The sequence below is a fragment of the Dermochelys coriacea genome, chromosome 11, assembly GCF_009764565.3.
Source record: "Dermochelys coriacea isolate rDerCor1 chromosome 11, rDerCor1.pri.v4, whole genome shotgun sequence".
Taxonomy (NCBI): domain Eukaryota; kingdom Metazoa; phylum Chordata; order Testudines; family Dermochelyidae; genus Dermochelys; species Dermochelys coriacea.
This window is the reverse complement of record NC_050078.2, coordinates 43317826-43338732: the sequence shown is the minus strand read 5'-3', so window position 1 is coordinate 43338732 and position 20907 is coordinate 43317826. Positions and strand designations below refer to the sequence as shown.

Sequence of the window (20907 nt, the reverse complement as noted above, 5' to 3'; positions counted from 1 at the left end):
CAAGTCTGTCAGCCCTGGATATCAATGACATACATCAGTGACAACGGCCAGTTTAATAGATCTATCTGCGAACGGTTGAGCTGTCTCATGTCTAAAGGTTAGTGATGTACTAGAGAGAATACACATCCAATGAAAATTTAGGCATTTCCAAAAGTCTCATGACCTTTCACGTCCAAACTATTTGGAGGAGAAGCAGATTTGATCAGTGCATAGCACATTCTGTTAATAAAGCTGCCATTGGTTACTTCATCTAGCAAAGCAGCAGTTGAAACCACCATTCATTGGACCTGTCTAAAGATACTTTTTTCAATGGCATTTTTCTTCAACTTCTGAATCTATTATGGGGGTTAAATAAACTTATGGGCTGGGAATATTTGTCATTTCTTAGTTCATGAAGCAGTGTGGTTGCTTCATTTCCTTACCTTCTATCTCTGAATGTTAAAATGGGCTGGCCCTCTACTGACCTGTTGTATCCACAAATACCTCTCCTGTTTTTGGTTACCTAGAGAAGGAGGCTCTGTCTGTGGATATTTATTTAGTTATTGATCTGCTGGTCTGAAGAAATACAACTGCATTTTCTTTCACCATCCCTCTCTTTTCTTCTGGCTTCTCATTACATGTTGTGTTTTTTTTGTTTTGTTTTGTTTTAAAAAAAAACACCTGTCTCTGTATCTCATATAAACCAATTCAGACTTATCTTTATAAGTAGATCTTACTCTTCTTTGGTATCATGATACTTGCAGGGATCCAGATAAGAGACATTTAGTTAGAAACAATCTGACTTTTGTTTTTGTTTTTCTTCTAAGTAGTATTCCTGTATTTTTGTTCTGGATTTTTTCCCACCTCTTTGAGATTTTTAGATTAATTAAAGAATTGTGGTTTCTCTTTTTATACAGTGACTTCATGTAAATACAGACAGTAGTGAAACTCCTGTGTTAGACGAGCACTCAAGTAAGACCAGGCAATGGCAAAGAAGCTAAATTAATTCTTTGCATTGGTCCTCACTACAGAGGATGTACAAGATACCCACATCAGAAGTACTGTCCCAAATTGATGTGTCAGTAGAAGAGATTTTAGAATAAATTGATAAATTAAACAATAATAGGTCACCAGGATCAAATGGTCTTCATTCAAGAATTCTGAAGGAACTTAAATAGGAAATTGCAGAACTACGAACTGTGGTATGTAGCCTATCACTGAAATCAGCCTCTGTACCAGAGGAAGGTAGTTAATGTAACAACAATTTTTTAAAAAGGGCTCTAGAGGAGATCCTGGCAATTACAGGCTGGTAAGCCTAACCTTAGTACTGGGCAAATTGTTAGAAACTATAGTAAAGAATAGAATTGTCAGATATAGATAAACGTGATTTGTTGGAGAAGAATTATTACGGCTTTTGCAAAAGGAAGTCAGCTTTGCCAATCTATCAGAATTCTTTTCAGGAGTCAACAAGCATGTGAAAAAGAATGATCCTATGGATATAGTGTGCTTGGAATATCAGAAAGCCTTTGACAAGGTCCCTTACCAAAGGCTTTTAAGGAAACTGGGGGCTTTTCTAAACTTACAGAACTGTAGCAGCTATAGCACTTAGTGAAGAAGCTACCTACCTTGACAGGAGAGCATCTCCCGTTGGCGTAGGTACTCCGTTTCCCCAAGAGGGGGTAGCTATGTTGAAGGGAGGAGCCCTCCCATCAGCATAGTGCTGTCTACACCAGGAGCTAGGTCAGTATAACTGTGTCACTCATGCTTGCATGAAACTGTGTATTAAATTGAAAAATAGTAGTTCTGAGAAGGAAGAAGGCTGTATTTATGGAGAGAGAAACTCAAATACTGTATATGCATAAATAGGAAGAATTCAATGCAATCTGAACCTGATCCAGGGTAATGAATGGTATTTTATAATTTATCCAGACAGATTACAAGGGAATAACTGTATTTTGTTTATTTAGCATGCACAATAATTGTTTTCTTTAATTACAGTTCATTGCCATGAAAAGGAGAATGTGATTAAACTGCTCACCTTATGAAATTTGGCTTACATGTGAAATCTGCCAGGTATAGACATGGGTGTCTCTGTCTGTCTGTTTAGAGCATTGCTAAGTAAAGTAACATTTTGATCTTCTGCTGACTTCTTATACATATATATAAGTCTTTAGGTAAATATTATTATTATTATTTATTATTACTATTAATGTTATAGCTTTTCTGAAGTGGTATTGAAATGTATATTTTTATAAATATTTTTTAAAAAGATGTCTCTTCTGTGGAGATGTGTATAGGCATCCCTAATACACTGACTTGGCTTTAAAGGTAAATCATGAGAAAATCAGGGAATGAGTTGTTTTCCCTAGCTTATTGGTGCTGTGCACTTGCCTCTTTGGATGTTATCTGCTACGCTTTTTTTTTTTTTGTGTATATCTAAAAACCAGGCATTTGCAATATATTTTTATTCCAGTTATAAAAACTGCCTACGTGATATTTTGTGTAACATGTTTCACAGGTTATACATGTTGTATACAGTTTTTTTAATTATTTGTCTTTCAAACTGAGATGCATGCTCAAAATCTGCTGTGCGTACCTATTTGGATTTGTGTATCTATCTCACAGGACTTGTAAAACATACCCTCAAAGCCATATGTGCTGAAATATTACTCCATTGATAATCATAAGACTGTGAGGGACTCGAGAGGTCATCTAGTTTCTAGTTCACTCCCCTGTACTCATGGCAGCACTAAGCATTATCTAGACTGGGGCGGGCAAACTTTTTGGCCTGAGGGCTGCATTGTGTTTTGGAAATTGTATGGCGGGCCAGTTAGGAGAGGGGGGCGTGGCCGTGCCCCCCCCGTGCTTCTCGCCCCCTAACAGCCCCCCCTGGACTCCTGCCCCATCCACCCTCGCTCCCTATCCCCTGACTGCTCCCAGAACCCCGTCCCTGACTGATCTCTGCCCCATCCAACCACCCCTTCTCCCTGGCCACCCCCAGAGCCCCTGCCCCTCACTGCCCCCCACTACCCATTCCAATCCCCCCCTCCTTCCTGACTTCCCTCTCAGGACCCCTGCCCCCATTCAACCCACCTGTTCCCCGCTCTCTGACTGCCCCAACCCTATCCACACCCCCACCACCCCGAACTCCCCTGCCTTCTATCCAAATCCCCACCCCATCCCCTTACCGCGCTGCCTGGAGTACCAGTGGCTGACGGTGCTACAGTCTCGCCAGCCACGCCACCGCGCAGCACAGAGTATCGGGTCAGGCCGGACTCTGCAGCTGCGCTGCCCCAGGAGCTCGCAGCCCTGCCGCCCAGAGCATTGCACTGGTGGTGTGGTGTACTTAAAAACTGTTATCCTAGTCTTCTCTTCTCCAGACTAAACAAATCCAATTTTTCCTGTCTTCCCTCAGAGGTCATGTTTTCTAGACCATTAATCATCTGTGTTGCTCTTCTCTGGATTTTCTCCAGTTTGTCCACATCTTTCCTGAAATGTGGTGCCCAGAACTGGACACAATACTCCAGCTGAGGCCTAATCAGCACAGAGTAGAGTGGAAGAATTACTTCTCATGTCTTGCTTACAACCCTCCTGCTAATACATCCCAGAATGAAGTTCGGGGTTTTTTTTTTTTGCAACAGTGTTACACTGTTGACTCATATTTAGTTTGTGATCCACTGTGACCCCAAGATCCCTTTCCACAGTACTCCTTCCTAAGCAGTCATTTCCCATTTTGTTTGCATGTATTAGCAAATACTTAGCTCACTGCAATCAGAAGAGATGCAGGGTGGTTCTTGCTAGTGGAATACTAAAATCTTTAGTAATTCTTCCAGCCTAGGCTTTGGAGGTTGATGTATTGGTAACTTGTTGCAATTACTTTTAAATATTTTGAGATGTGTTTTTTTTTTTTTTTTTTTTTTTTTAAATCTTATCATTTCAACCTAGGTAATACAAAGACCTGTGGAATATGAGTGATGACAAACCCTTTTTATGCACTGCCCCTGGATGTGGCCAGGTAATAGGATGCTTTGAATCTATTAATATTGGTCAAGTAGACAAACACAGGTAAATGTATTTTATGTTAGATTGAAGAGTAGAAATATTTCTTAATGTCAGATGCTGGAAAGTAACTGCATGCTGTAATTATTTTGTAAAGCAGGTGATAGCAAGAATTTTTAATAATTTTTAAAAAATTTCAAAAACACTGTCCACAGAAGGATAGTCTTTAAAAAATAAAAACAAAAGAAAAACCCCACAATTGTCATATCTCTGTCAGAAAAAACACTTTGTTTTAGTTCTGCATTTGTAATTTTCTAAATGGAAACAAACAATGCATTAATTTGTGTAATAGTGATCACATTCTTAACTCTCTAGAAGGAATTAGCAGAAAAACAAGTGCAATACAAAGTGTAAGATAGCTCCAGTATTCATGAAATCTGTGGAGGTTAAATGATAGCAGGGTGCTTATATAGTGAAGCCTGGGGGCATACTTTAAGTTTCAGTAAACATCTCAATTTTCCCCAATGCATTATAATAATCCAGTACTAACCTACCGGTTCTACCATGCTTCAGGAAGAAAGCCTTCCCATTGATTGGCTAGCTTCAGAGAAAATCCCTTACAAACAGGCTGTACAGGGAACTGAAATCCTGTTCTGGTCTTGTGCATTTCCAAATTTCCCTCCCATTTTGAGCTGAAGCGTAACTTTTTTTTAAAAGGCTCCAGAGGCAATCCTGGCAATTACAGGCTGGTAAGCCTAACTTCAGTACCAGGCAAACTGGTTGAAACTATAGTAAAGAACAGAATTATCAGACACACACATGAACACAATATTTTGCGGAAGGGTCAACACAGCTTTTGTAAAAGGGAAATCATACCCCAGTAACCCTATTAGAATTCTTTGAGGGTGTCTCCAAACATGTGGACAACAGTGATCTGCTCAATATAGTGTACTTGGACTTTCAGAAAGCCTTTGATAAGGTCCCTCACTAAAGACTCTTTAGCAAAGTAAGCAGTCATGGCACAAGAGAGAAGTCCTCTCAAGGATGAGTAACTGATTAAAAGATAGGAAACAAAGGTAAGAATAAATGGTCGGTTTTCACAGCAGAGAGAGGTAAATAGTGAGGTCCCGCAAAGCTAAGTGCTGGAACCAGTGCTGTTCAATATAACTCATAAATGATCTGGAAAAAGGGGTAAACAGTGAGGTTGTAAAATGTGGAGACAATACAGAAATTACTCAAGATAGTTAAGTCCAAAGCAGCCTGCTTTGGACTTACAAAGGGATCTCTCAAAACCACGTGATTGGGCCAGGAGAGAGAAAATGAGAAATTGAATTTGAAATTGAATTGAGAAAATGAAATTCAGTGTTGATAAATGCAAAGTAATGCACATTGTAAAACATAATTCCAACCACACATATATAATGAGTTCAAAATTAGCTATTACAACTCAAGAAAGAGATCTTGTAATTATCTGAGGACTGATCTCTGAAAATATCTGCTCAGTGTGCAGTGGCAGTCAAAAAAGCTAACAGAATGTTAGTAACCATTAGGAAAGTGATAGATAATAAGACAGAAAATATCATAATGTCATAAATTTATCAAATATCATAAATCCATGGTATGCCTACACCTTGAATACTGTGTGTAGTTCTGGTCACCTCATCTGAAAAAAGCTGTATTAGCATTGGAAAAAGTGCAGAGAAGGGCAACAAAAATGATCAGGAGTATGGAACAGCTTCCGTATGAGGAAAGATTAAAAAGACTGGGACTGTTCAGCTTAGAAAAGAGACGACTAAGGGGGGATATGATGGAGAAAGCGAATAAGAAAGTGTTATTTATCCCTTCACATAACACGAGAACCGGGGATCACCAAATGAAATTAGTAGGCAGCAGGTTTAAAACAAACATAAAGAAGTACGTCATCTTCACACAATGCCCAGTCAACCTGTGGAACTCATTGCCTACGGATCTGAAGGCCAAAAGTATAAGTGGGCTCAAAAGAGAATTAGACAAGTTCATGATGGATGGTTTCATCAATAACTATTAGCCAAGATGATCACGGATGCAAACCCATGCTGTGGGTGTCCCTAAGGCTCTGACTGCCAGAAGCTGGGAATGGATGACAGAAGATGAACCACTTGATAACTGCCCCGTTTCGTTCATCCCCTCTGAAGCTTCTGGCACCGTCCACTGTGAGAGGACAGGATACTGGATTAAATGGACCATTGGTCTGACCCAGTACGGCCATTCTTATTTTCTTATAATGCGAGGCCTTCACGCCTTCTCAACTCACGACAGGATTGGAAAGGGGTACTATATTTTGTTCTAGGTTAATAACCTTGTTTTTCTTCCCTTCTGTACTGGTCTGGTCCAGTTTCTATGGTTTTAGGTAATACTTAAGGTTTTCTTGGTGCAAACAGTGATGAAATATTCACTTTTATTTTATCTGATCACAATTTTGTCAGTATCCACTACAAACTTGCAAGTGGTCCTTCCTGCAGGTGTAGTGAGGAAGACATATGTAGACTTCAGGGGAGGTGCCAGGATGTGAATCTCCCAACCTGGGTCAGTTTGTAGTTGGAGTGGTAGCCTATACCATGAAATGAAGCACACACTAACTTTAAGGAACAACTAGGGCTTGATAGTTAGATGGACACAACTCTTATAATAGAGTTAAAGTTAATATTTCACATCACATCTGGGCAGCCTGTGGTTAGCTCCTTCTGAGCAGACTGAAGACCTTTTAATTGTTACCTGTTCTTATGATGATTATGTAGGTATGTAATCTGTGGTCAGAAAATGTAGCTGCCCATAGCTGTAGGGGTTTTCCACATGTAGATGAGTGTAATTTTCTACTGTGTTAAATAATATTGAAGCTAATAAGCCATTTTCCTTTAGGCTTGTCTTCTGTGTTTCTTCTTACTATGTACTAATGACTGCTCAAGTTATGCTTACTCTGTAAGGAAAAGTTGTTGCATTCTTGCAGATAGTGGGGTTTGGTTTGTGTGGGGATTTTTGTTTTTTGCACAATATTGCTTTATAGAAGCAAAATATTTATTTTAGTACAACTCTAGGATTTGTTCTTAGTCTTATACAGTACCATTTGTGTGGCAGTGTCTAAGTACTGAGTGGTAACGTTGACTCTGAATTTGATTTCTTGTCAGTTTAAGTGAGACTGATCATCATTTCAACATCAAATTGTGTATTTAACTTCTTATTGTAATGTTTATAATTGAGAGATTCAAGGAGGTGAATGTTTGATTTTTTTAAGGGAATTTTAGAGTATTATATTCAAGAGTTCAGCATACTTTTATTTTTGAAAGAATGTTATGGCTTATATTTAAAAGAAATCAAGAGTAATCCTAATCTGAAACGTTGTTCTTTCAAGTAATTTCTGCTTAGGTTTTTGGGCTCTATGCCATGGAGTTAGAGACTGAGACAACTCAATTGTGTGGCAGGTTTCAGAAGTAACTCATGTGATGTGAATTATATAAAAAAATGGAAGTATACAGTAGTAGAGATCAATGAGAATTGTGGTTTTTGTCGTCGTGGTAAATGCTGTAGCTGCTTGCATACACAGTGAGCAGGTAAAATATGTACTCGTTGCTGCAGTACAATAAAGGGAAAACCAACCTGCACTATGCCTTGTTCTACCAGTGCCACAGGTCCCTCATTTTCATGAGCACTGAAATATTCACCAAGTTTTAAATAAAAATAGATTTAAGGGACATCATCAATTTAAAAACGAAATTTCTCTCTGAATATTTTACCTGTTACAGAAATCCTTGAGGATTGATATAATTAAAAGGGAGTAGAAGAAAATGTTTTGTGCATTTGACAAAATAGTTACATTGTTTAACAATTTTCCCTGTAAAGTTGATCAGTTTCCGCTTTGGTTTGTTAGGATATTTTACATTTTTTTAAAAAAAGTAATATGTAGAGTTGGGGTCAGAGGCAGGTAGACAATAATACCTGAAAGTACTTTTAGCTAATTAAAAAAAAAAACAAAACACTGACTAGCACTCAAGTTGATAGCATCTCTTCAAGAATTTAATTTTTAAAAATTCAGTGATTTAAAAAATCTATATTAACTGAGAAAAATAAACAAAATGCTCATAACTTCATTAGCCCAGAGTTGTTTGCCTTCACTTGTCTTGTGCCCTTTCAGAATGTGGAGAGTGGCAAACTTAAACTTCTGAAAACCCACAGTGCAGTGTTAAGGGTACATTCTATCCCAACAATACAACCTTTCCTGTTCTTCTCGGAGCTGGCAGTAGGGTAGTTCAAAAGTTGTTAAACTTTCAAGGCAAGTGGACGATTCTCCATCTTTTGATGTTTTCAAATTAAGACTGGTTTATTTTCTGGAAGATGGTTTAGTCAAACGCAAGGCATTAGGCTCAGTGCAGCAGTAACTGGATAAAATTCTCTGGCCTGTGTCATACTGGAAGTCAGAATCTCTGTCCTAATGGTCCTTTCTGGTCTTAAAAATCTCTGAATCTACACTAGGTAGACCTGAGAAAGGACTAAGCATGTCCCATTATTTGTGTTAAATGCTGGAAGTCAAATATGTGGAACTTATCTGCATGGACTCCAGCTATATTCACTGTGTTAGGTGTACTTGTTTTGAATTGGTGGAGGGATTAATTGGAACAACTTGGTAGAGCTGTGTCTGTGAGATAAAGAGAAGTGCAGGTGTACCTTGAGGGATCAAGTATGCTTCACTTCAGCACTGAGTTTTATAGATTGTCAGTAGAGTTGTGCCAGTTACCTTGCTATGAAGATTATCGGCAGTGTAATGGCATACATGACAGTGGTGTCCAGGGTTTTGTGAGGGATAAGTGAAGGTGTCTCAGAGCAAATCCTCAGGACAAGGATGAAAGTGTGGTAACATTTTTTGCAAATCTGGGATGGTTTGTGTGGAGTAAACTCAGTGTTTGAGTGTATACCAAGGGTAGGTAGGTAGTTTCCTACATCTGACGTAAACCCAAGCTTTGCCTTGGAAAAGAGAAGGTACTAGACTTTATCTTACTGTGCTTGTATGCTCTGTTCTCAAGTATTCTGAAGCATCTATGATGTGAATGTATGTAATTGGTATGCTGGGGAATCGCTCCAAAATAGCAGTGTTAAGATTGCATTGCAGGGGTGGCATATACCTTAACTTTGTATTTTCAGGTTTTCAGAGGTTTAAGTTGAGCCATTTTCCTCATTCTGGAAGGGCACAAAGTGTGACTGGGAAACATTAACTCTGCTTTAATGAAGTTTTGGTGAATTTAATTTCCTTTGAATTTAAAAAAAAAGCACAATAATTTCTCAGTGTGCTTATGTACCATAGCCCAGGTCTCCACCTCCATTGCCTCTATGTCCTTGGCAGGGATTACCCCAGCCACAGAATACACTGGCCACACATTAGTGTCTTCAGTGCCCTTACATCATCTCCCCATCTCTCTGCCTGCCTGGCACAGCTTGATTCTCTCTCCTCAGCCCTCCTGTCCAGGCATTAGCATGGAACCCATGCAGTTTGAGAAACTGGGGAAAGGATGCAACAACGGTGCAAGGACTAACGTAGAGTCAGGAGAGGGGAACATTTTTTTGAAGGGAGGAGGGAGGTCATCAGAGGAAGGATGATCCAGTGGTTAGGACTGGGGATTTGGGAGACCCAGTTTCAATTCCCTGCTTCACCATAAACTTCCTGTGTGACCTTTGTCAAGTCACTTACTGTCCCTGAGTCTCAGTTCCCTATCTATAAAATGGGAATTTTAGCACTTTCTGACTTCACAGGGGTGTTGTGAATGTAAATACAGTGACTCCTCACTTAACATTGTAGTTATGTTCCTGAAAAATGTGACTTTAAGTGAAACGATGTTAAGTGAATTCAATTTCCCCATAAGAATTAATGTAAATGGGGGGGGGGGGTTCCCAGGGATTTTTTTTTTGCCAGACAAAGGACCCCCCACACACGCACACACATACACAACACTGTATAAGTTTTAAACAAACAATTTAATACACAGTGATGATGATTGTGAAGCTTGGTTGAGGTGGTGGAGTCAGATGGTGGGATATTTCCCAGGGAATACCTTACTGCTAAATGATGAACTAACAATTGGCTGAGCCCTCAAGGGTTAACTCGTTGTTAATGTAGCCTCACACTCTACAAGGCAGCAGGAATGGAGGGAGGGGAGACAGCATGGCAGACAGAGACCTACACTCTGTCTGAGAGAGAGAGAGAGAGAGAGAGAGAGAGAGAGAGATGCGCATTTCCACTTTAAGTAGGCTGACACCACTCTTAAATACACTACCTTGTTAAGTTAATCAGCAAGCTGATACCCGAGCAGCTGCTGCCAGGAAGCTCCCTAAGTCCTGAGCCCTGTTGTGTGTCCCCCCTGCCCTATGGAGATGGGGTAAGTGGGGTGCAGGAGCAGGGAGCCCTTCTCTCCTACCCCTGCTCCCACCCCCCAGCAAGCAGGAGGCTCTGGAGAGCAGCTCCAAGGCTGAGAGTAGGAGCAGCACATGGCAGTGGGGGGAGGGACAGCTGAACTGCCGGCAATTGATAGCCTGCTGGGCAGCTGCTGCACAGGGAAGTTAGGGGAGCGGGGAGCTGATGGGGGGGCCGTCAGTCCACCCTGGTTCCAAGCCCCCACCAGCTAGCTCCACTGGGCTGCTCTTCCTGCAAGCAGTGGACAAAGCAGACGGCTGCCAAACAACCTTATAAGGGAGCATTGCACAACTTTAAACGAGCATGTTCTGTAATTGATCAGCAACATAACAAAACAATGTTAACCAGGATGACTTTAAATGAGGAGTTACTGTAGTTAAAGATAGAGGCACTCGGATACTACAGTGATAGGAGCCATGTAAGTACCTATAATTGATGTTAATATTGATGGATGTGGGGTTTTGGTGGGGGCAGAGCTGAAGCCACTCCAGTATCACCTGCTGCACATCTCTGACCCCCCTTTCACTCCACTCTTTCCTGCACTATTCCAACCCCCCCTTACTGCACCAAGCCCCATATTCCTCTAAGCTACTCAGACTCTTCTATTACTGCTCTGACACTGCTCTATCTCCTCCAACATTCCCTCCATATGCCTGCTGCTTTGTGTCTTTTCTACACATTTACCAGCTCCACTCTTCTCCTTGGCATTCCATTGCCCCTGGTGATCTTGGAGGGGCTATAGGTAGGCGGAAAGATGGTGGGGCTATGAGGATTCCATCAGCTGAAACCAGGAAGAGGCAGGTGGGTGGAGAAAAAGTATCTACCCCAAATCTGGCCATAGTGTATGGGGAAGAGGCTCTAGACATCCATCTTCAGCAGAGGATCCAGATCTTGGCTCTTACGTGGTGACGCAAGGACTCAGACTTCCCCGTGAGGCTGGAACCCCCCAGGTCCTGGCTTGCATGCAGAGTGGGAGGGACAGGGGCTAAGACCCGCTCTGAGAGGCAGGAGCCCCCAGGCTCCTTGAGCTCACCTAGCCCCCAGCTGTGGGGCTGTGAATGGCAGGAATCTCCCTTCTCTTCTCCCCCACCCCCTTCTACTGCCACTACCTGGCCCAGGCAGGGCTAGGGGAGGGGACAATGTGGGGCAAACCAGCATTTGAATTATCCTTGGCGTGTTTGGTCCCTCAGTAGCTGTACCAGAATACAGCCCTAAGGGGAAAAGCCCACCTCCCAACCTCACAATTCCTGTCCTGCTCCAACCCCTCCCCCCATTCTCCTTCACTGCTCTGACACCTCCCCCATACACACATTCCTCAGCGGTGTCCCAACAAAGTAATAAGAATTTGAAAAAATTGTGAAAAGCTCCTGAGAGTGAGTTGTATAGTAGATACCCCTTGACCAATGACACATTGACTTGATATTCTTTTGATCACACTCAGTTCCATTGGTCAGGAAACAGACAAAGACTGACTTGTGATTTAGTTATTCGGTCTAGTGGTCTTTCATCTTCTCTCTATTTAATTAATGGTAATTTCCTGGACAGTACTTCTAAAGTAAAATCAGAATCTGCATGTGGATTTTAGAGCAATTTAAAATATTGCTCTTAAACCAGAAACATTGGTCTTGGTAAAACTTCCAAAAGCAGCCCTGTAGAATACAGGCAAAGAGCAAGGATGTGCACAATGCACATTCGCTGAAAGCTGCCAAAGGCAGGGGTAGAAATCAAAATAGATGAGTACAATGAACACATCATGTTTCCTGAAGCCTTCTAGTTATTGTGACAACAGCCTGCTTGGCACCCTTGCTGCACATGTGCATTTCCATCTCTTTGGCTCATCAGTTTTGGCAAAAGCTGGAGATCTAAACTCTGTCAGTAACTTTTTCAGTATTGTATTGACTGGGTGCCATATGCTAGCTAAATTAAATGTTGAGTGAATGAGATCAGTTTGGGGACTGTTGGAGCCATAATCCAAGTTCCAGGTGTGTGCAAAAAAAATAAGATTTTATAAAAAGCTGAGGGATTGTATCTTTGGGGACCCCCCTTGCTCAAATGACCCCTTTATGGATTATTAACCCTACTCTACAGGCCCATGTGGCACAAAAGACCATCCAAATAGGCATGTGGATTTTAGAGTATTCACAGGTCAACCCTTAAACAAAAAGCCATGTTCAACATTAACCATGTTCAACCTTAACTATGGCAGAGAACCAGCTCTTCTGTAATTGCAAAAACCACAGAGGTTATTGTGCTCAAAGACAATAAATGTTTATAATACTCCCTTTGTGCCAAACATGTTTCTTGACTTTTTGATGATTGTAGGGTTCTTCACAGTATCAGAAAGTAAAAATTTGTTTTATGTTGATTTTTACCAACTCATAGTGTTGTTACTTAATTATTGTGGACATTCATTATCAGTAGTGTGTGTGTGTGTGTGTGTGTGTGTGTGTGTGTGTGTATATATATATATATATATATATATATATATATATATATATTTTTTAGTTAACTTTTTCTGACAACTTGATGGGAGAATATTATATCTAGCATTAACAAGAACAGATGTGTATCTGTTTAAAAAAAATCAACTGATATTTTAGTGATGATGATGGTTTTACATGCTGTGAAAATGACTTTCCATATAATTACGTTCACTTCGGTCAAATTCAAAGTTTTAACTGTACTTTAAAACTTTTTGCCACAGCGTTTTACCAACGAGGATCATTTGGCTGTCCATAAACATAAACATGAGATGACACTGAAATTTGGTCCAGCTCGTAATGACAGTGTCATTGTGGCTGGTTAGTATATACTTTTATTAATAAATTATCCATCTTTCTCCCGGAATGTGCACAAATTTTGTGGGGTTTTGTACGTGATATAACTTCTGTAGACTGGTGAAATAAAATACCAAAGAATTCCTGTATGGTAAAGATTTGCAACATGTATTCATTATCCATTACATTTCTATCTAAATCACCTCTCTTTACGTGACATAGAATAAATACAGGATTGCCAATATTGCAATAGTTGGTTCTTATATGAATGCTTACATAAGTTAAAGCACATACTGTATAACCTTTTATGTCTAACTTCATCTGACACTTAAACGCTTCCCCAAGGTCTTGGTTGCCCTTACAGTTTACATGTATGTTGAAATAGTTTTTTTGTTTTTTTTTCTAAAAATACTACACATTTTACAGACTTCAGTTGTCTCAAGAAAATCAATCAATAGTATTGTAAATATTTTAAAATAAATAGTTTGTTATAAAGAAGACAAGCCTTTTAATTTTGTCTAAGTCAAAACTACTTATTTACAATATCTGAAATCAATATTTCACCTCGGAATCCCTTTGCCTTTCTTGGTCAGTCAGAATCTTATTTTCTTATTATTGTTTTATTTCTTTAAAAAGTTCCTCTCTAAATTTATTAAGTCTGTGGCTCTTATAGACACAGACCAAACATGAATGTACCATTAAACTGTAAATTTTGTTACGTAAGCTCCTCTTGAACTTCTTGGGGATAGTGTATATGCTACACCATGGATATAGTCAAAACATTTTCCTTTGGTGAAGCAGTCTAATTTAAATGTACAAATGCACTAGCCCCTCTTTCCAACCTTCTGTTATCCCAAGTTGCTAATTGATTAGGAGAGGCAGATAAATGGAATTCTACAATTAAAAAAAACTGGCAGACTTTTAAATACCATAAATGCTATCTGCAGTGTGTGCAGTTTGCCGGGGACATCTATCCGGCAATCAGGTGAGTGTCAGTGAAACAACGAGAGAGTTCTTTATCTGCCTTCCCAAGTGCACTACAGTACTTCCATGATCTTCACCGACTGTCATCCACAAAAAGAAAAGGAGTACTTGTGGCACCTTAGAGACTAACAAATTTATTTGAGCATAAGCTTTTGTGAGCTACAGCTCACTTCACCGGATGCATCCGATGAAGTGAACTGTAGCTCACGAAAGCTTATGCTCAAATAAATTTGTTAGTCTCTAAGGTGCCACAAGTACTCCTTTTCTTTTTGCGAATACAGGCTAACACAGCTGCTACTCTGAAACCTGTCATCCACGAACTCCCCTTGAAATTAGTGGAACCTTGTGTAATGTTATCTCCTATATTTATAATACATACTGTACAGTAAAACAGCTTACTTTCCCCTGACAGTGCATAAATTCTAAGTGAAATAAATGGGAGTTTCCATACTATCCAAAATATAAATTTAAAATGAGTACAGAAGTCATTCACACAATAGTCAATGGAAATGCTGTGATTCTAGTTTTATTATGCAAACATCTATAAATCAAAAAATTTTGGGATATATTTTCACCACACTTCGCATGCAACATACAAATGACACAGCATATGAATAACAAAAGCAGTACTCGCTGTTGTTGTTCACAATAAAAGAAGAAATACAAAACAGGTCCATGATTCCATCAGGATCCTCTCTGCTAATCCAGATACTTAAAAGTTGTTCCTTCAGCCAACAAATGGAGACAGAACTCAGACTTTTGATTACATCTTCCCCTGTATCTATAACATGTGGGACTTACTGGTCTACAAAGCTCAGTTGTGTGTCTCCAGCAGGTGGAGCAACAGTACTACTTCTGGCTGGCCTGAATGAAAGAGGAAAAGAAATGTGCCTTGGAGGCCTAGGAAACTTTTTTGCCACATGCCATATCTCCCTTTCCAGTCTTATCCCTGGGGTTTTGAATGAGAGAATCTTCCTAATTACCAAAACTACAAGTGAATGCCACTTTCCAAAAGTTAACAGTTATTAATGTAAATACAATATTTTTATATGATTTTATTTATGTATGTAACCATTCAAGCCTCCATTGTAGCCTGCTACTTAGTGTGTATATGAAAGCGGAAAGTGATGAGGTAAGAGGGAACTCCACTCAACAGAAGAGCAAGTCTAATGAAAAGCTTCCCTTTGATAGCAATCTCTGCTCACCCATTTGTGGGTATTGTTGCATTTTACACCTATTAATTTGTATCAGGGCTTAGCAAAGTGTGCCCTCGTCAAAGTGGGAACTAGCATTCGTCCATATCGTAATGTTTATTTATAGAGTATATTATTAAAAATAACGATAATCTAAGAAAATTGTCCCATGTATCTGATAAGTGTCTATTTTTAATCATTTAAATATTTTTCGGATCTAACTACTTTCTCCAAAGTAGGTGGAAGCAAAACCCACATTATGAAATAACTGACAGCTAAGTTGTTTAATAAGCAATTTTAAGAAAAACTAGCACAGAAATATTCCAAACTGGCCAAAATATTATTTTTACACACACACAGTAAAAATATCAAAAGTGTTTTGAATTAAATTGCCAGAAAGTTTTGAAGAGTTATATGCCCGCTTTAATTGAAAAATTATTTAAAACAAATGAGTTGGTAACCTTAGCAGTAGTGGTTTTAGGTAGAATGGGCTGCAAGTCTCTATAATTAAAGGGAAAAGTTGGATCTTAAATTTGTTTTTAAATAATGTTAAAGAAGAGTGCTTACTTTAACTAGGTTGTTGTTTGCTTTAGTGTTAACTTTAGGATAAATAACCACAGTAATTAAAACTTCGGCATTGGTGGTATTTTCATATTTTTATTTTGAAAATAGTAATAACATGTACTTACTAAATGGTATTTTGGCGAAAAAAAAAGTTTAATTTCATTTCAGATCAGACACCAACACCAACTAGATTCTTGAAGAACTGTGAAGAAGTGGGTTTATTCAATGAACTAGCAAGTCCTTTTGAAAATGAATTCAAAAAGGCTTCAGAAGATGACATTAAAAAAGTATGTTGGCAATATTGGGCTGAGAAGTTACTGTATACTCTTTTTTTTTTTTTTTTTTTTTTTTTTTTTGGTCTGGAAGTATATAGTGTAATGATGGATTTGTTTGTTATGATAAAGCAGAGGAACCATGTTATACTGGAATGTATGCTTTAAAAAAATTGTTCTCATTATTTTGTTTTTCAACTTTGAAATGCATCGGTCATCAACGCAGAAGTGTACGTATAAGTTGTGTGGAGAGAATACAAATTTAGGCCCCAATCCTGCAAAGACTAACACACTTGCTTCATTTTACACAATGTGACTTCAATTGGCTTTACTGTTGTCTTTTAATTATTTAAAGGCCCAATCCACAGTTTATTAAAGTGAATGGGCACCTTTCCATTGACTCCAGTAGGCTTTTGATGAGGCCCTAGATGAGTAAATGGTTCTAAAAAGAATCCAGTTCTTACAAGAGGAAAAAATATATACATAAAATCAGGTGGAAGGAATAACTCTTATACTTCAATTGTTTTGCAGGTATACAGATTAGACAACACTTTAACAATGTACACATTATTTTAACAACTGAATATTAATAATGAGTTAAACAGTGGTAATCAAATTCAGCAACTAAAAGTGAAGTATGGTTTGAGAACCGATTTTACTACTTTAACTTCAGTAAAAGTGATGTTTAAATTCCTTTGACAGACAAATCCCATTTGAAAGACCAATGCTGATAACCAAAACCACCATACTTCTTCTTATTGAACAAATTGAATTTTTATATTAACTTTATTTAAATACATTTAGATGTGATGTCTTTCATTTTAATTCCTTCCCATTTATAAATGCTTAGGGCCCAAACCTGCAAACACTTACCAATATGAAAAACTTTACTCATATAAATATAGTTATTCACATGTACAAAGGTATGCAGGATAACATCTTTAGTTTTCTTTGCCTCTGTGGGGAGGTAGCAGAGGCACTGGGAATATAATAGAACCTTACGATCCCTAACAAAATCTGTCACCTGCCATTTTCTGTGTGCCCAACATAGCTCCAAATTATGACTCCCACTAATATGTTCCCACTGTCTTGCACCATTATATGTAGCACTATTGAGCCTGTGAGTACTTGCAGGAGATTTCCAGAATGCTCGCTGTCATCTCAGGAGGGTACAGGGATCAAAGAATTTTTTAAACTTCTTTGCAGTTTCTTCAACACTGCTCTTCATCCTCCCAGCTGACCTTCATGTCTTAGGGAGGGATATTGTACTGTGATCTCCCTGAGCAACTCCTAAGGGCAGTGATGAAAGGAGAATGGGGTTAATAGGGAGTATTGTGTAGGAGGAGTTATCTAACTGCATTTTCTGGTTTTCAGAGGTTTTAGTTTCTGGCTTTTAACTTCCATGTTCTGGAAGAGTATAGGGAGAAGGGGCACTCCTAAACAATTTCTTTCTCTTTAATAAAGTTTGGTTGTCTCTTAAAAGAACCAGATAGAAGGGTATAATGAAAGGTAAAAATCTTTCTGGAGAGAATTATTTTCCTCTAAGGTATTTTGGCAGATGGGCTAGTTTGCAATATATGCATCACTGGCTAAATACTCTGGACTTCCTCTTTCTTTAACCAGTATCAGATATACTGGTTAAAATATATATTTTTAAAGGGATTCCAGATGTAGTCCTCATGCCCTTAAAAGTTGTTCTGTCAAATTTTAACAATGTGAAGCCATTTAACCAATTAAATATATTTTTCCCATTCTCTTTTTAAACAATTGTCTCTTTCAAGAATTATTCAATATCTTTGTTTGATAACATTTTGTCCCTTAGCTTTCAGAACTTAAATAAGGTTTTGATGCCATACTTGTGATTGTAATCATTTGCTTGGTAACTAAGATTTAATAAGCAACACATTGTGACTTCATGATGTGAATTCAAAATAAAGTAGAAGTTAGGTTGTAATGGAGAGCAGTTATTCAGAACAAATCTGTAATCACACTAAAGAAAACAGAATTACTGGGAAAGAAAAATGAGTCTTGTGTGTTTTTTGAGGTTTTTTAAAAAAAGTTTTGCCTGAGGTTGAGATTTCCTACTTAGACTTCCATATATTTTGAGATTTAAAGTGCTTTCAAACTTTAAACTTTATTCTTAGCAATGTAATTTAAAATTTTAGCATGTTATGTGGTAAAGTGGTATTTGTGATTTTGAGTGTTCTTCATTACAAACTGCTTATGATTGAATTGAAAATCAGTTACAGACAAGGAGCCCAATACAGCGTGACCTACATGGTCAGATAAATGGTCACATAATTGTCCTCATTCTCAAGTTGTTAGAATCAGTATGGCCAGCTGTAGCATTCAGAGTACTGGAAGAGAGCAGGCTATGCAGAAGCCCAAGGAATTGAAGATGATACAAGGCAGGGACAGGGGCTTTCTGGAGAATATGGCTATCTTGTGAAGCCGAATATCTTAGGCTCCATTCCCAGCTATTAACTTCCTAAGGCTTTCAGGAAGGGAACTCTTCTCCTACAGAACTTACAGGGATTGGCCTGTACTTTGGCTGGCCTGAGGACTTGAAAGGAGAGGAACCAGACATCTGCCAAGGGACTGAAGGTCATGTAGAAATGGGAATGATGGGGTAGCTTAATGAGCTGGCTCTGCTTTAGATGGCCTCTGCTCCTTGAGAACAGAGCCGCTACTCCATAGGGTTGATGCCTTCCCCAGAAGCTTATTTTGTTTTTACATATTTTAATTTGAGTGACTAACAGGTGTATTTGCATGTTTACTCTTCTAGATGCCTCTAGATCTATCTCCTCTTGCAACACCAATCATAAGAAATAAAACTGAAGAGCCTTCAGTTGTGGAGACAACTCATCAGGATAGTCCTTTACCTCATCCAGAGTCCACTACCAGTGATGAAAAGGTCAGGAACTTATTTTTCTGGATTCAAAACATTTTTATAAAGGACATTCACAGCAATGTATTTAGTTTTGTATATATTTACTGGAACTACTTTGGTGACCTAATTGTTTATTGTATAGTGATGGTAGTCATATTGTAAAAGATTCAAAACCTTCAACTCTTCAGTTAAATTTTGGTTAAAATAAGCATCCCTTATTCTTCCCACTTGTCCTCCAACAAATTTAGGAGAGACCAGATTTTTCCTGGTATTTCTTCTTCTTGTCTTAGTCTCATCTACATCGGCTCTTTGACTCCTTCTCTATTCCAGCCTGTCTTGAAGCAGTTCCTCGGAAATGCCACAACTAATTATATTCTTTAGTATAACATCCATCCGTCTAGTTTCAGGTCGTCAAGCCCTTCTCTTATCTTCCACTTTTTGGTTTAACATCCTGTTTCCTATATATTCCTCCAATGTCGGGCATATGAAAATGAACCATCTAAGTCTGGATTCCCTCAGCTTTTCTATAATAGGTACCATCTTCACACTTCCTCAAATTGTACATTCCAAACATGATCCATCCTTATAACTCTAAGCATCCATCTTAACACTAATTTCCACTGTATTCAAGAACTGCTCCTGGCTCTTCCTCGGTGTCCAGCACTCAGAACCATACAAAGTGCTGGCCCAATTACCATCTTGTAGATCTTGCTTTTCAGTTTGATAGGCATTCTCTTATCACAGATCACTTCACTCACTTTTCTTCATCTAGTCTATGAGTTTCCTGTTCTGTTTATAAGAAAAACAACTTTTTTTAAAAAGGGCACCTTTATACATCATAAATAGGGCTGCAGATTTGTCACAGCTTTTTTATCAAAAAATCATGGCGTGATATTGATAAATTTAGTAAAAGTCACAGGTTTAGGGACTGCTCTGTGATTTTTTTTGTTGATAAATGCCTTGAGAAATGAGGGGCCACTGACTACCTGCACCAGCACCATCCCAGCACCACAACCGTAATCCTGGCCTAGATAATGTGACTGTGGCAGTACAAATGACCACATAGTTCACTTTTGTTTGTTTGTTTGTTTTTGCCAGGTTTCCATATAAATGACAAAATGTCCGTTTTCCTGCTATCAGCCTGATATTTTATCTGCCTTCTTAGGTTTTGCTTGCTTTTCAGTCCCCCTCTTTCCCAAAGGGGAAACAAATGTGTTTCTTTACTGGCTATTATACTTCTGGTATTAAAAGGACAGAGTGGGAGGCAGGGAGAAGGGATATCTTTCATGATTCAGTGTATCAAGGATAAGAGTGTGACCTGAGCCACCAGACCTTTTCTTGCAGCTGAATGGGCAAAGCAGCTGAAGCAGTTGCATTATCTTGGGCAAAGAAAACTTACAGGAGGGATTTGCTGCCATCTGGTGCTTGTAAGCTGCTCGGGATCACAGCTCTACTCTTGCAGTACTTATGAACTCTTTATGGCAACCACATTCGCCTTCTGAACAGCTCCTAAACTTAATCTGAGCAAGGTTACCCTTTAGGAGATCTACACAGCAGATTTCTTCTGTTGCAGTCCTCCTCTGGTTTCCCACAATGAAATGCTTCACGCCCTTGTTCAAAATCTGGGAGGACTGATGAGCCATGCAACAAATGCAGGTTGTGTTTGGCTGTTTGGTGAGGAGCAAGCTTCAAAGCTGAAGGTCTTTCTACTGAAAAAAGCCCTGCTGCCAATCCATTCCTATTTAAACTAGAAATGCTTCCAGTTTGACCACTTCTGAATTCAAAAGGCACCATGGAAAGAGAAGCAGTCTTT

At 39.0% G+C, this 20907-nt stretch overlaps 1 protein-coding gene across 50 annotated transcripts in view; it reads left to right on the top strand.

Annotated features, from left to right (window-relative positions):
* Positions 1-20907, top strand: part of ATF2 (activating transcription factor 2) — a 95751-nt gene that overhangs the window by 14596 nt on the left and 60248 nt on the right. For 41 of the 50 annotated variants that reach the window (XR_006278011.1, XM_043505324.1, XM_043505330.1 and 38 more), the window contains 5 exons: positions 1978-2052; positions 3925-3994; positions 13119-13215; positions 16101-16219; positions 18990-19118. Coding sequence is in view for 49 of the 50 variants with exons in the window: in XM_043505324.1 (XP_043361259.1) it covers positions 3947-3994; positions 13119-13215; positions 16101-16219; positions 18990-19118 (393 nt within the window). In the remaining variant the exon portion in view is untranslated. Of the gene's footprint in view, positions 1-1977; positions 2053-3924; positions 4045-13118; positions 13216-16100; positions 16220-18989; positions 19119-20907 lie in introns of all 50 variants that reach the window. The other 9 variants (XM_043505347.1, XM_043505345.1, XM_043505344.1 and 6 more) reach the window with 3 other exon arrangements.